The sequence below is a fragment of the Suricata suricatta genome, chromosome 2, assembly GCF_006229205.1.
Source record: "Suricata suricatta isolate VVHF042 chromosome 2, meerkat_22Aug2017_6uvM2_HiC, whole genome shotgun sequence".
Taxonomy (NCBI): domain Eukaryota; kingdom Metazoa; phylum Chordata; class Mammalia; order Carnivora; family Herpestidae; genus Suricata; species Suricata suricatta.
In genome coordinates, this window is record NC_043701.1 from 1,164,179 (window position 1) to 1,180,055 (window position 15,877).

Consider the following 15,877-nt stretch of genomic DNA (forward strand, 5'->3'; position numbering starts at 1 on the left):
CAGCCCTGGGGCCCCTTGTGGAGAAGAAATGGGACCAGCTGGCATGTTCCTGCACACGTTTTACTGCAAGAGTTTAAAAAAAAAAAGAAAAAACACCCAGGCGGAAATGGTAGCCTGACGGTGGCCTGCACCCCACACCCACGCTCAACAACTCACGAGGTGCCCAGCGGGTGCGCTCCACTGCACGCTCCATTTCAAAGTGAGTTTCAGGCACCGTGAGGTAACTGCTTTAGCCGGTGACTCCTGAGAGGACATTCTCCGCCTTCCCCCGGCTGCACTGTCCCGACTCAGGAAACACAGTGACCCCCAATGTCAGCTGACCCCGGTCCACGCTTGCTCACCACGAAGCTTCACTAAGGTTCACACCCGCACTTGGGATTTGACGTCTCCCTGCTCTTCTGAACTTTAATACGACCTCCTTTTGTTTTCTGACCTGACTCGTCCCTGATGACGCTGCCCTCCTGCCGACCACAGTCCCATTCCGGAGCCTCACGCGGTACGCAGTCAGCGGCCTGACCATCCTGCTGGGTCGGCGGCAAGCTGGCCTGCCGGCGTGCAGAGCTGCCGTTCCCCCCGTTCTGGTCACGCGGCCAAGGCACAGAGGTCAAGAGCGCCGGTGCCAGGCTCCGCGTCTCCCCCCAGCTCCAGTGGACGGGAGCCGCGTGCTTCTGTGGCCTCACGCGGGAGACTGGCCACAGGCTGCCCTCGCCCACCTGGCGGGCGCCCAGAACCCCGACGGTGAGCAGTGTCCGCCCACCATCTGTCCACCCCCCAGGTGCCTCCTCTCTGCCCTTCCTGGTCTGAAAAAGCATCTCCGACAGAGGTGGCCTAGGCGGGCTCGTGGCTGGATGCGTTTCCTCTACGTGACCCGTTCCCACGGTTCACCTGCACAGACGGAGGCCCGTCTCATGCTGATCAAAAGATGCAGCTATTAGACTTCTCTGGTTTAAACAGCGCAGCTGTCAGACTCCTCTGCCCCCGTGCGTATTCCCTCACCCGCAGGACATCAGCCTGCCGGACGCATGTCCCATGAGGCTTGCGTCCTCGCTTGTCCCCATCCTTGGTTTAAGTCCCCTCTCCTCTTCCCAGCATGGTCCCTACGTCGTGAAGCCCATTGCGGTGGCTGCTGTGTCTCCTCCTCACTTGGGACGTGGGCAGGTGCCTGCGTCTCCCTGGCCGGGTTCCCTTCTAGAGTCTCGGGAACAAAGTTCCTGACACATTCAGGGTCCAACCACTGTTTTCTTTCTCGGTAGCTAAACACGTTAAGATAATCTGGCCACTTGTCTCTCACGGTTACCATCAGCTCGGCCATTTTTTCCTTATTAGAATTCAGTTCAGGTGAGAACCTTGGTGCTGGTGTGGACGTCCAGGACGTCGGTTTTAGCAGGAAATTGGGATTTAAAGGTGCACTTCCCTTCCTCACCATCCTCTCTCCTCCCCTTCTTACCTCTTCCCTGTGACCCCCGCGTCCCCACTTGCCTGGAGGGCCCTCTACGTCCAGTGAGGTTTCCGAAACACTTCCTGTTGTCCGAGAGGCTGACCTCACCTGCGTGGTGCCTTCTGCGCTGGGTTAGGAGAGAGCCGCCCACCCGGCCGCAAGGTCCTCAACCCGCGGCAGGAACCTGGAGGCCACCGCGCACCCACGTGGCCGGAGGGTCCCTAACCCGCGGCAGGAACCTGGGGTTGCAGAGCCCACTTGCTCCCGAGAGAAGCCAAGGCTCTGACGGATTGTATCTCTCACTTTGCTGAGTGTGGCAGCAGAGTAATGGCCCCAAGATGCCCGCATCCCAGCCCTCGGCACCTGTCAACGTGTCACCCCCGTGGCGGGGGTTTACGTGGGAGATGGAAGGAGGTTTTGCTGATCAGCTGACGTTGACACAGGGTGGTTCTCCAGAACTGTGGAGCAGGGGCGTGTGGAGGAGGGCGCTGTGGGGGGAGGGATGGAGGAGGGGGGTGTGGGGAAGGGGAGGGGGGTCACGGGGGGCGGGAAGAGGGAGCGTGGGAAGAGGGAGGAGCTGGGGGGACACACGTGGGTCAGAGCAGGGCACATGGGGGAGGGTCATGAGGGGGCAGGGGAGCGTGGGGGAGGAGGTGTAGGGTAGGAGGTGCGTAGAAGATGGTGGTGAGGGTGTGGGGGGCCAACTGGGGGAGGGAGGAAGGGGTCTCCTGAGGGAGAGAGAAGTGGGGGTCACGTGGAGAAGGGAGGAGGGATGTGGAGGAGAGGGAGAGGGAGAAAGGGGTGCAGGACGTGTCGGGGAGGGAGGAAGGGGAGGAGGTGCCGTCTGCCCCCTGCCCGCCTTGCTCAGGGTCACACCCCTTCTCCCATGGAAAGGGCTTGTTCTGGGGGCCACTGGGTGCTCCTCCCCACCGCCCGTTTGCTCTAAGTCTGTCACCTTCCCGAGCGAGTATCCTGCCGGGCTCTCACTTTTCCGAAGCTTCCTAAGGCCTGTGGTAGTGATGTTGTCTCGGGTGGCATTACAGAGGGCCAGGGTCACTGTGACTGCCTGGGTCCCCTTCAGCAGTCACTGGAAGACTTGAAGAGCAAGACGGACTCCAGTTTGCCTGTCGGCACACATGCGGGGGGTGGTTCTCTGGGGGCAGCCGTGTTCTCACCGGAACCCGGCGTTACCTGCCGTGCTGGAGTGTGTGTGATTGTGTCCCGGAGCAGGCGCTGGGCCCGGGAGGGCAGGCGAGCCCGGGCGGCACGGAGCCCGTGTGCAGGTGTGGGTCCCCCGTTTGTTCCCAGGCCTGGAGCCGGGGCGTCGGAGCCGCGGGCGCGGGCAGGGCTGGCTCCGTCCAGGCTCTCTGCTGGGCGTGCCCGCTGCCAGTGCTCTCGCTGCCCGCACATTCTCTTTCTTCTCCGTCTGCCTGTGTCCAAAGACCCCCTTCCTCGAGGACACCAGACATCTTCCCCGGGGGCGTCTGTGGGACTGGCGGTCGGGATGCTAAGGTATCTTGTGTTGTGGAGATCAGGGATACTCAGGTCAGCTCTTAGCCCCACCTACCCCCAGACCGCCGCAGTGGGCAAGGCTGGCAGTGGGCGAGGCCGGCACGGGGCACTGCCCCCAGCACGGGTGTCCCACTGTGGTCCGGGCCCTTGTGACCGGCTGCACTGTCATTCACTCACAGAGCTGGCTGGTGAAACTAGACCAGCCCCCTGACCAGACACCGCCGGCCACCGGGGGACTGGAGACCTGCTCCCGAGTCCGGGGCAGGAAGCTGACCGGAGCCTTTGTGGCCCACGACGGGCGGGGCACCAGGCCGGGCCGCATTCTCTCACCACCTCTGGGCGCAGGAGGGTGAGTCAGGGCCTGCCCCCCTCACTCCTGAACGCACTGTGTGCTCATCCGAGGAGCCGCAGAACCCCGTTGGTTTCTGTCTTGGGTGTTTGGCGATATTTATAGGTTGAGCTAAGAGTGTCCAGTAAGCTTAACCAAGAGCAGAACGTCTGCTGACCCGCTGAGGAAGGACGCCCGTGGACAGAAGCGTGAGCCAGCCCCTCCAGAGAGGACTCGCCCTTCAGAGCCAGTACGTTTCATCGCCACGCTGTGGTCCTCCGGTTCCCAGATCGGCAAAGAAACACACTATTGAAACAAACGTAGTATGGAAATGTATTGCTTCCCTCAGCTCTGAGGAGTCCAAACAGGAAGGACACCCACGTGTAAGTGGCTGCAGTCGTTGGACCGGCTCTAAAGCTGGCGGACAGGTGGCCGCCAAGGGCTTCGGCCGCGTGCACCAAACCACGTGTGGACCCGAGAAACCAGTGCGGGTGCTGGTGGCTGCTGACACCGTTGAGCTCCTCCAGGTGCACGGTCTCCGTTCAAGTCTCCGAGCGCCCACCCTCCCGCACAGAACGCCGGTGGGTCACCCCACACTCCCCGCATTCCCACTAGCCACACATCAAAGTAAAGGAAACGGTGTGGCGGAAAGACACAGCGGGAAAGCCCCATGAGGACATTGGCCGGCTGCGTGGGTGACAGAATTCCCTGGTGCGACGCCAGTGTGCACCAGCGACCCCCCCCCCCACACCTGAGCCCTAGGCATTCAACATCAAGGGATTCGTCCGCTCGTGGCGTGAAGATTATTGACTCACATGTATCAGTTCACTTGGCGCGAATGACATAACCAGGGCACCCAGGAAATCACTATCCTGACAGTCACAGGACAGGCTAGAGGCACCGGAAGGCCCCGCACCTGGGAGCAGGTGGACAGATTCCAGATGCTGGCACATGCTGGCACGTGCCCTCCGGGTGTGCCCTGGGCTGTCTTCAAGTGCTCTTTGACCTGCCAGTGATCAAGAAGGCTTTCGAGAACTTGTTTCTTCCGTCCGCATCTATGAAAATCACTGGCGTCTGTTCACTGACAACACAGCGTTCCAGGAGTGTGTTCTGCCTAGTCGACTGACTTTTGATCAGTTCAGTGTTTGTCTCTCTGCGGTCTTGAACCTGTGCCCTTTCCTATGCGCGAGGCATTCCAGCCGGCATGTGGCGTCTGTTACGGCAACCCCGTGAGCTGGTCAGCCTACATTTTGGATGACGAGTCTGACCCTTTCTGAATTTATTTATTTATTTTTATGCTTTATTTTTGAGACAGAGACAGAGCACAAGGGGGGAGGGGCAGAGAGAGGGAGATAAAGAATCTGAAACAGGCTCCAGGCTCTGGGCTGTCAGCACAGAGCCACACGAGGGGCTCGAACCCACCAACTGTGAGATCATGACCTGAGCCAAAGTCAGACGCTTAATCGGTGGAGCCATCCAGGCGCCCCAAGTCTGCCCTTTAAAATATTGAATAATTTAGCCAAGTACCTCCTGGCCAGCAGGGGGCGGGGCCCTGGGCTCTCAGCTGTTGGCTGTGTGGCCTCTGCTCCGCGGCTGGGGCCGTTGTGCCGCATTTGCTCCCAGGGCAGGAGCCCATGCTCACACTGGCCATCCCCCGGAACCACACCCGGTCCACAGAGCCGGGGCCGGGCAGAGGAGGTGTGCTCCTGAGCCCCGCCCTGGCCTCACCTCCAACTTGCTGGTTGACCTTGAGTGACGCTGTAATCCTGTAGGGCCACTCGGCCGCCCTTGGCCTTCCGAAGGATAGAGGCGGCCATTCTCAACTTGACGTCAGCTCATCATCTCCCATTACAGCTCTTTTAAAAAGATGAACAGGAAAAGTGAACCACAGAATAGTTGACATTTGCCCGACCAATATCCCCTGGGCCATCCCACAGCATGACCGCGCCTCCACGGCGCCCTGGCCAGCTGGTCCGTGCAGGGAGGTGCCCACTGTGTCACGGGGAGGTTCAGACGGCCCAGTGACACAAACAAAACCAGTTCAGCACCCACTCTGAAATCACCATGTCGCCGCAAAGTCAGTTACATGATCAGAAGGCAGCACAACTCCGAAGCCCGTGTCCCGGCCTCGGTGGCATCCATAAAGGGGTGGCCCGCGGGAAATGATGCGGCTGGAACAGCGCTTGGCAGAGAGCCTGACAGCAGAGGCCGCCCCACGGCCCGGGCGTGGGCTCAGGTGCTCCGAGCGGTCTGTCCCCCTCGCCCTCCGAGCACCCGGCTCCCCGACGGCACCTTTGTTCCACTGAGACTCCAGAACCCGTCAAGCATAGTCTTCGTTTTCTGACTAGAAAATGCAGCTGGGGGCGTTCCCTGAGCTGCTTGCCCCAGAGCAGGGCAGTGCCAGCCCCCTGGAGGTGAAGGGCACCCAGCAGCCCTCCAGCCCCTGCCTGTCCAGCTGGGTGATGCTTGGTACCTTCACAGCCTGACGTCTGAAGCCAGAGATAGAGGGTCCGGTTCTTCCTCCCTGAAAACCTGAAAGGTTTGCAGACACAAGGAGTCCTCACTGCCACTATCAACAGTGTCTGAAGTTGGCTGTGCTGAAAATATTTCTAATAGGGCAGGGCTCCTGGAAGACCCTCTGGAATCCTCCGGAAGCAGCTAGAAACTCTGCTTTCTTATTACAGAATTGTACGCAGGCTGCAACAACAGACCAGGGACAGCCTTCAGAAAAGGTGTCCGCTTCGGAGCAGCACGTCACTGTCCCCAGCCTGACTCGTCCATGAAGCACCCCACTGTGAAGCCGGACTTTTTGGACTCCATCTGGGGGTAGTGTAACCAAGACTGAGCTCCCTGCACGTGCTGGATGACAGGCTAGGAAGCCAAGAGATGAGGTGTTGGGGGAAGGAAAGCGACTTTACCCAGGAAGCCAGCAGACCAAGATGGCGGACCGCCATCTGGAAAAACAGCCTTTGCCTCGGCACAAATGCGCCTTGATGTTGAGAGAAGGGGAGGCAGGAGGGCTGGAGTCCAAAGGCAACTATGACTGTAGACATCCGGGAGCCAGAAGGGGCCCAAGAGGGACCGTGACCCTCCTTTGTCCTTGGTCCCTTGATCTGTGCAGATAGGAATCCGGTCACCATGGTCCTAGGAATCGTGAGCACAGCGGCGTTATTTCTGGACACACTTCAGTATCTGCCCAGCGGACGTGGCTTTCTGGTCGGGCAGTTAGTACGAGTCTCGGCCGTAAGCAATGTTCCTTCAACAACTAGCACACTCAGCGCGCGGGCCGGACACAGGTGTTCCACGTGCGGGCCGGGCACAGGTGTCCGAGCCGAGGGTCATGGCGACAAAGGAGATGGGAGCACGTGGGGTCCAGCGCACCAGGCTTCCCCGGCGCAGTGGGTTTGCGGTATGTTAGGACGGCAGGGTTGCCCAGGTTTTCTGGTCATTTTTATTTATTTTACTTCCTGCCACTGCCAGTTCTCACTCTCTCAAGAGCAAATTTGTGCAGGAACTCAAAACCCCTGAGCACATGGGATTTCTGTGTCATTATTCACGCCTTAGGGGGACACCTCGGCGGCTCCTGTCACCAGTGCCCTCGGAGCATTTCCGCAGCTCTGGGCGCAGGGAGCATGTGCCTGTGTAAGCATCCCCTGCGTGTCCGTGCTCCTCCTCATCTCCGGGTGTTTCTCGTCTGTCTTATCTCTACTGGAGAAAAGCTATAGGACGGATGGGAGTCCGGGAGACTCACCGAGTCTCCCAAGCCCCACAGTTGTCGTTAAAAGAAATTAAGTAAAATCTCTTGGAGAAGTGAAAGCAAAGCAGAGTCCCCGTGCCTTCCTGCCCCCACCGCCCAAGCTGCTTTCAAGGTTGGAGCCTGGAACCAGGAGACGCGGCTGAAACACAGGACCGCGGCGAGACGCTCCCCGCCGGCCACGCACGTCCCTGGCGTCCAGGGCTCCAGCCAGGCCGTCTCTGGTCTCTGTTTTCCCAGAAGACCAAGTAAGGGCGGTGCGTCATACCTGCGGGTGGCCCCTGGAGCAGAGATGGCGGAGGCGAGCGCCCGGCCGTTCTCGGTGGCTGGCAGTGCTCCGCTGCACCTCGCAGAGGACGGAGGAGGTGTCAGGGAAGGTGGGGGGAAGGAGGGACCCTCACGGCCGCCCCTCCCCTGGGACGGCCCCCTCCTGCTCCCTGTGCCGCCTCCCCGACCCCACCGAGGGTGCAGCTTTGAAAGTTCCTGAAAACAGGCAAAGGGGGATGTCACCATACGCAGGAAGGAGGTTATTCCAGAACCAGAATTAAGAACCATCCACGTATCAGGGCACCTGGGTGGCTCAGTCGGTGAAGCGCCCGACTCTTGATTCATGCTCAGGTTGTGATCTTGCAGTTCATGGGATCGGGGCAGCGTGGACCTGCTCGGGATTCTTGCTCTTGCTCTCGCTGCTCCTCCCCATCCCGCACTGCCTCTGTCTCAAAAATAAATAAGCTTTTAAAAAAAGAATAATTCATGGGTCAAACACACTAAGCTTTGACAGTCACATGTCCTTACTCCCCACTGACATGTCTGGTTGCTGTGTGTGTTTCAGGCACGCGGTCTGTCGTCAGGGGGCCTCCGCCTGCACGAGCCTCTGTCCCTTCTGTGACCGTTTTCTGTTTCTCCCATTCTCCCCTCACCACTAAGTTCCCGTCATCCCAGGATTTTATACACGGAAGTCGCCTAATATCTTAATGCTCGTGTTGATACGTGTTTCCTACATGTGGCCACGTGCGTCTCCTACTCAGAGGGGAAACTGCGGGGGCGCCCGGGGGCTCAGTCAGTCAGGCATCCGACTTCGGCTCAGGTCATGATCTCGCGCTTCATGGGTTCGAGCCCCGTGTCGGGATCTGGCCTGGGCGCACACACCCTGCTTGGGACTCTCTCTCCCTTTCTCTCTGCCCCTCCCCTGCTTGCACTGTCTACTTCTCTCTCAAATCAACTTTTAAGAAATTAAAAAACAATAATAATAAAATGAAGGGAACCCCCACCTACAATCTTGCAAAGGAACACTCATGCTGGTATTTGAACTCTAGGTACGAAAAATACCAAAATCTCTGAATCTTACCGGGTGAATGCTAGTGTCACTGTCCCACACACCCTTCTCCTCCCAGAGAGGGAAGTGACGGGACGTGGCCTGGGCAGGGCCCCGGGAGGGGACGTCACCCAGATGGGCCCTCGGCGCCCGCTGCCCCCTTGCGCAGCCCTGACAGACACGGGCCCGTGTGTGCACCTCACTCTCTGCCTTTGGGGCTGTTTGCAGATGATCACTCCCGGGTCCTGCTGAAGCCGGAGAACAGCCACAGCAGGTCGGACTACATCAACGCCAGCCCCATCGTGAGTACCCCCACGGCGAGGCCCCACCCGCGCGGGTCGCGAGCCGCTGCGGCCTCAGCCGGCACCCGCCAACTAGGTGGTTGGTCTCCACCAAGCGACTAGTCTCAACTGGGTGACTCGTGGACCGGGCCATTGGGGTTAAGCAGGCGCTCGTCCCCACCAGCTGGCCCGGGCTGGGTCCTCACCGGGGAGAGCCGCCTGGGTCTGCGGGGGGACAGGCCAGAAGCACGACTTTTAGGAAAACCCACGGTTGGTTGTTTTCTAGACCCACTTGGTGACCATTTGTTCAGGGGAAACGGAGAACAGGAGACCCAAACCTGCCCCTTGTTAAAGGGACAGACGGAGGGCCCAGGGCAGGTGCCCGTGGGTGTTTCCAGGGCTGACCTTCCCCTCGGGCTGCTTCTGCGAACTCGGAACCCCCTGGGGGAGACCCCCCACCGGCAGGCTCTCCAGCTTGGGGAAAGTGGCCGGCAACCACCCTGGCGTGGGCCTCTCCCTGTGGGAGCAGCTGGGGGGTGACACGTCCCCTCTCAGAGGACAGACTAAGCAATGCTCAGCTTGGCTTTTCAAAACCAAGTTGGAATGATTCCAAGTGGGAAGCACGTGAAATGAGGGTCCACAGAAGGGTCTGTTAGAGCGCAGGGCTGATGGCAGAGAGTTTGGGAGCCGGTGGGGATCTATGAGGGAGCCCCGAAAACTGCGCACATCAACGCTGGCCATCCGGGAAGCGTGAGGAGGCCACACCGACATCTCCGATGTGCGCTCAGGAGGACGCAGGGCACGTGAGACCGAGGGCCACCTCTGGATTCGTCCTAACGGCCCCTCCCCCGCCGGGAGCAGGCCTTACATGAGAACCGCTGCCGCCAGGGGAGTCAGGCCGCACATGCTGGTTCCTGTCTTTCCGGAAGCCGGTCCTAGGAGTCCGGTATGCCACCGGTCCCCTCCGCACACACGCGAGAGCAGTGTGTGACCTGCTGGCCAAGAGAAGGCGGGTTAAGAGCTGGTCTGCTGGTCTGCCTGCACCCATGAGCCCAGACCTCCGCTCCTGCCGTTATGTTCGGACAGAGCCTGTCCCTTCCAGCACAGGTGGACCTCCAGGGTCGGTTCCCTCTGTGTCCCCAAGGCTCTCACTTGGAGCCATCCAGCCTCTCTCAGTAAATGCCCCGTGTCATGCTTGGTACTTTGCTGTCATTTCGGATTCTGAAATCAAGCCAAAGCCTCCTCGACTACAGTCTCTGGTTCTGTAGACAGAGTGTCGTTCCTGGTGAGGTTGGGAACTCGAAGTGCCCGGACGTGGTGCCCTCCTGGGGGCCGGTGGTGACGGCGGCTCAGATCCGCCTGGAGAGCCGCGTCCCCCTGAGGGACCCCTTGTCGCGGGTACAAACCATGTCCCGGGGCCAGGAAAAGAAATAACACAATTATTTCCAAGTCTAAACGATGAGAGTCCAGAGTTGGGGCGTGCCCAGCTCCCCCCACTTTCACGGGTTCCAACTTCCGATGTGTGCCTACTTGAGCCTGAAGCAGGATGTTTGTGCCAGAGCCACGGGGGGGGGGGGGCCGCTTACTGGGGCCCTGCCTCCTGCACCGCCTGTGTTCCAGCCTCTCCAAGCTCCACAGCGCAGGGGCCTGGCTCAGAAGGCGACGCCCAGAGAGGGATTTAAGGTCTCCTCTCTGTTTCCCTTTTATTTCCTGCCACGATCCTCTTCTTTAATTCGGGCTGTAAGAGTGAAGCGTGGCGCCTCTTCTTTCCGGGACGGCAGGAGGACGGGGATATGAGCTTCCCAGCAGCAGCTGAACGAACAGCTAAGGATTCTGGCCCAAGAAGAGAACGGTCAGAATTGCCTCCGTCATGTGTGTACTTAGGCCTCAGTAACTTTCAGGGACCCTCGGCCAGTAAATTCCGTGCGGTCTTTGCTTTGAGAGCAGAGTCAGGAGAGCGCGCGGAGTCCTGTTCTGCGCAGCGCGGCCGAGGGGCGCCCGCCAGCGTGGCCCGAGACGCCAGCGCGGCCGTGACGGGGACGCGGACCGACGCGACGCAGAGGCACGCTGGTTCACTCAGAGCAGCGGCAAACTTCTCGACACAAACGGGTCTGCAATTTCCCAAACTTGAAAATAAACTTACTCTTCATTCCACTCTTTACTGAAGGAGAAAAAACTGTTAAAAGACTTAATTCAGAATGCATTTAGCTAGTGCAGGCGCACATGGCGCCTCGGGAAAGGGTGCCTGGCCAGACGTCCTGAATATCATAACACGTGGCCAAATACGGGAGCCGACGCTCTGGTTCTCCGAAAATATTCTACAAGCCAACATCTGTGTGTGTGTGTGTTATACCCCGTAGTTGACTTAAATCTCAACTCATACCAATAATATCTGAAAATAACCTCAGCTCCTAAGTCAGCCTCTCTCATCGATTTCTGAAGCTACAGTTTCTCAGCAAATTCTCACACGAAGACTTAGTGTCGGGAAAAGTGGCTCCAAAACTCGGGTTTCATGTTCGCTTGTTTCTAAGAAAACGTTCTGTGAAGTTTGCTGTAGATGTTGGAGCAGATGCAGGGCCGGTGGATAGGCATCCCGCCGGAAAACATGCGAGCGCGCGCTCCGAGGTTTCGGGCAGAGGCGCGGCCCCGTTGGGGCGGGAGCAGGACTGGCTCTCCTCCCCCGCAGAGACACAGCGGCATGCAGACGGCCGGTTTCTCCCTGTGCTCTTGCCGGCTTCAGGACCTGGGCCCCTGGTCTGGGCATGCTGAACGCTGGAGATTAAAAATCGGTTTTCTTTGCACTGCTGGAGAAATGACTGCTGAGGTTTTAGGGCACGTTAGCGGTCTGCAGACAACTCACACCCGCCATTCCCCAGTCCTGGCTGGCGGCGGGGTGTCTGGTGCTACGTTGTACTGTGCGTTTAGAAATTCGTAGCAATACCCCTTTCCGGTTCTGCGCTCCGTTTGGTGTCTTCGTAAGAATCAGCCAGCCACGCGGATGCAGGACTCAACACAAACGGTTTTCCTTTCTTTGGGGGAAAAAAAACAGTACAAGCAAAATCGTGCTGTTAATTATACTTGGGACCTGGCGCCCTGTGGCCCTCGGTTGGCATGCAGTCCCTCAGTGTTAAGTCACATGTGATGATCTGGACCCTTCTGCCTCGGAAGTCCACGAAGGAGAAGGCCACGCAGGAACAAGGCGCGTGCATGCAGAGGCTCTCACTGATAGCGTCAGGGCGGCCACCAGAGCACCCACACGGGCGTGCACCCCGGATCCCAGAGCGACAGCCCTCCACCTCCACCCCCATTTCCCAGACACCGGGACGGAGGCCACGAGACAGGAGCTGACTCCCCGCGGTCCCGGAGCTCGTGTGTGTGGACCTCACAGACGTACACGTAAATAGGACACCAGGAAGGAAGGAAGATCATGAGAGGATGGGGAGGAGACGCCGCACAGACCGCAGGAAGCAGCAGACGCTGCGTCACGTGCACTGGGAACAGCAGCAGAAGACACGGGTCCACGTGCACGTGCCGGGGTCGGGGCCAGAATTCCTGATGGAAAAGGTAGTGTTAGGAGAAACTTACTTGACTGCCTCTAATTATACTTATCCTGCCTCGGAAATCGTAAATCTAAAGCCTCTGTTCCTTGAGTGAAGTATTTGGCTTACTTTCTTCAGTTACAGACCGTCCACGACCGTCACGCTCTCCCTCGCTTGTATTTGCCACACGTGCAGCGCACACAATGTGCTTCCGCCCAGAATTACTTTCTGTTCAACAGGGTGTGCCCAGAGTGAAGTCATCGTCGTTGTCCGTGGATCTCTGTCACGTGGCGCCGCTCTGGGGTCACTGTGCTATCCCCTGCCTCCGAGCGGCGCCCAGGTGACCGCCAGCAAGGCCGAGCCACGTCGTCCCTGTGCCGGCGCCTGAGCGCAGGGCTGGGCCACGGAGGCCTACCGCAGTAGGGTGCCTCGCTTACCCTCCTGGACGCTGCTCGGATTTTCACTTTTAATCACATATTTCTCAGATGGAAAGCAGCTAAGTGCGCTAGTTTTAACATAGTAACGATTTTTAGACATGATGCTCTCTAAATTGCTTTGGTCAAAAAAGCACCTTTGAAAAGGAGGTGGGTTTTACTTTCTATGCAGAATTGTTGGCTGGGAAGAGATGGGGCAGAGAAAGCACTTTCCTGCCCCCCCCCACCAGCCAGCGTCCACTGCTGTTACCTGGGGAACGACTCACATCGCCTCTTCACGGCGCGTAATTACAAGGTGCGCGCGCTCTTACGCCGACGGTCGTCACCTCCGCAAGTGCTGGAGACCAGAGTCCCTCGGCCAGTATTCCTGGGACCTGGCAGGCTGTCCTTCAAAGCCAGCACCGGCCGCGTCTCACGGAGGCTCTGGTGTGCACGCTGCGCCCTCATGACCTGTCGGTGGAACTAACTCCTTTCTCACTGTATTGGGAAACGTATTCCTCCTAATAACTTTGAAAACAGAGCATTTTAAATCTGTAATCAAACCCTAGCATCAGAAAAGTAAATTCTGGCGCCAGATGGAAAGAATCAGGGACTCAGCACATCTGAAGGTGAAGTTCAGCCTGAGGCCCGGCGGGCCTCCAGGGTGGTCTCCGAAGTTCCTTCAAGTTCCTTCTGGGGCGCGTGGCAGGCAGGGCAGTCCTTGGGGACGTGATGCTGGCACCCCTGTGCTCTGGGGCCTGGCATGGCCCGGAGGGGAAAGGGCCGTCCATCCAACAGCCCTCGGACTGCCTTCCCGCCCTGTTTGTTTCTCCAGGCTTTGTTTCTTGCGTCCTTTCTGTCCTTTCCGTCCTTTGCTTTCCAGCTCGGTCTTTGAACTCAGGGTTATAATTAAGGTACTCTGAGCCAGGCTCCCCCTGGTGAGGCCAGCAGGCGGCTCTGGGACCAGAAATCCCACCAGCGCATTCCGCGGTTCCTTTGTTTTCATTCCCTTGCCGGCACCGCAGAAATAGGGTGGCAAGTGAGCAGGTGGAAGGCCGCGCGTTCCGCGGACGGCAGACCCCCGGGCAACTCATGGGCCCGAGCCCCTCTCGGGGTCGCAGAAACAAGCTCCCCTGTGACAGGAGCTAACCCCTCCTGGGGGCAGGGGGACTGGAGAGTGGTTCTCGGTCAGTCCACCCGTAGCCTGGCTTCTCCGCCCCGGCCTCGGCCCCGCCCCTGGCCCCGCCCCGGCCTCGGCCCCAGGAGAGTGGTTCTTTGTCAGTACTCAGCCCCGCCCCCGCCTCGGCCCCGCCCTTGGCCCTGGCTCCGCCCCGGCCCCGGCCCCAGGAGAGTGGTTCTCTGTCAGTCCGCCAGCAGCCTGGCTTCACCGCCCGGCCTAGGCCCCGCCCCCGGTCCTGGCTCCGCCTCCAGCCTAGGCCCCGCCCCCGGCCCCCGCAGCTCTCCCAGAGGGCCCGTCGTGACCCGGCCCTGGCGGTGGTGGGTGTGCGTGCGGCTCACACTCACAGGGCCAGGGTGGAGTCCACTCAGGCCGACACGTGGCTGAGCTGCTCCACCGGCCCCCGGGATTCATGGCGTGGAGGTGCTGCCCCAGTGGCCCCGCAGCCTGTGCTGCGACCACCCCTCCAGCCCGGCCTGTTTATTAGCTGGCCTCGGGCCTCTGTGATCTGCTGTCTTCGCTTGGGCTTATGCTGCTCCCATTACCTTGATGTCAGGTGTACAGAAAGCACCCCAACGTGGTCACCCAGGCTCCGGTCACCGGGCCACAAGGGCTCGAACTAAAATCCAAGCGCTGCTGGAGTCCGGGGGGACCTAAGGAAGACCAACGTGCTTGCTTTTCTCGCCTCTCACACACTGCGTGTCTATGCAGCACTGGGTCGGGCCACCTTCACCGCCTCTGCAGCCAGTGCTGTATTTCCTGGTTTTTTACTCACTCTGTAGCTAACCTTTGTCACTGTCATCCTGTCTCTGCAGACGGATCACGACCCCAGGAACCCTGCCTACATCGCCACCCAGGGACCACTGCCTGCCACCGTGGCCGACTTCTGGCAGGTGAATCTCGTTCCCTTAAAACTTCCGGAAGGTCAGATCTTGCACATTGATCATGAGTGATACCCTGGATTCCGTGGAGCAAATTTAAACGTGTTTAGAGGTGCTCACCAAGGGTTACCTGATTTCAGAATTTAAACGACTCCTTTAATAGTTTTCATTATCAATCTTCTTTTTCCAGAGCTTGAATATGCCAAATTCCTTTTGAGAGACTGAATGCTTCAAAGACCCTTACTTTTTTAACCCCCTTTCAGTTGTATTTTATGAAATAGGAAGAAATGGAATTAGTAAGCGTTTGAATAAGATGTTCAAATGTGTCTTTATCTATTGTTCTCTTAGGAAGGTAAAAAATGGTGTTCAAATTATAGTTTCTCTCCCTTTTAGTTCTCTTTAATGCATTTTAAAGCCCAGGACGGTCCGGTTCCAAACCGCACAACCCTGACGCCCAGCGAGGCCCAGCCCCGTGTGCGCTGAGCCAGTGGAGCAGGGCCGGAGGGCAGGCCTCCTCCCCGGGCGGCGGTCACGCGGCAGGGCGAAGCAGGAAGGGCTCCAGGAGGTGGCGCCGTGGCACAAATGCCCCCGTGTGCCAGGCGCCCGCCGTCCCCAGGCCTGGCAGCAGGGCTCCCGCCCTGGAGAGGACGGGGTTGGAGGCAGCGCCGGTCGCGGGGCCAGGCAGATGGGCCAGCGGCTCTTAGCCCAGGAGGGCAAGCCCGCCACCCACAGCGGCGTGGCGATGCACAAAGCCTGGCTATTTCGGATCCTCGGCGGTGACACCAGAGGCTAATTTAGCAGTTCCTGAGAGCGAGCACATCAGCTGGCTGAGGGCAGGTCAAGTCACCAGGACTGCACATGTTTTTCGTTCCTCGTAGTCTCCTGTCCCCGGCCCCAACCTGCCAGTCAGCCCTCCCCGGCCTCCACCTGAAGGAGAAACTGGTCTGGGCAGGGGCTTCCTGCCAAGTCGGGGAGGGCCCACACCCGCGGAGGGCCGGCGGCACCCCTGCCTTGTGAGCGTGCTGCGCGGGGCACCGTACTCCCCAGCCAGCAGGCAGAAACGGAGCATCACGTCATGTGCACAGCGTCGCGCAGCCCGAGCCCGGTGCCTCCCTGCACAGGGAGCTCAGTGCCGTGGGCCGCCCAGTCCGGGGACAACCGTGCACACAGGACCTTCATGCCGAGGCCCCACGGAGGCTGCGTGAGCCCACAGGTCGCGGCTCTGGTCTTCCATCGCGG

The 15,877-nt window shown here is 59.4% G+C and overlaps 1 protein-coding gene across 1 annotated transcript in view; it reads left to right on the forward strand.

Moving 5' to 3' along the window:
* Positions 1–15,877, forward strand: part of PTPRN2 (protein tyrosine phosphatase receptor type N2) — a 97,671-nt gene that overhangs the window by 47,618 nt on the left and 34,176 nt on the right. Inside the window, exons 5-6 of the mRNA XM_029920879.1 lie at positions 8,576–8,649; positions 14,573–14,650. Of these exons, the coding sequence (XP_029776739.1) occupies positions 8,576–8,649; positions 14,573–14,650 (152 nt within the window). The remainder of the gene's footprint in view (positions 1–8,575; positions 8,650–14,572; positions 14,651–15,877) is intronic.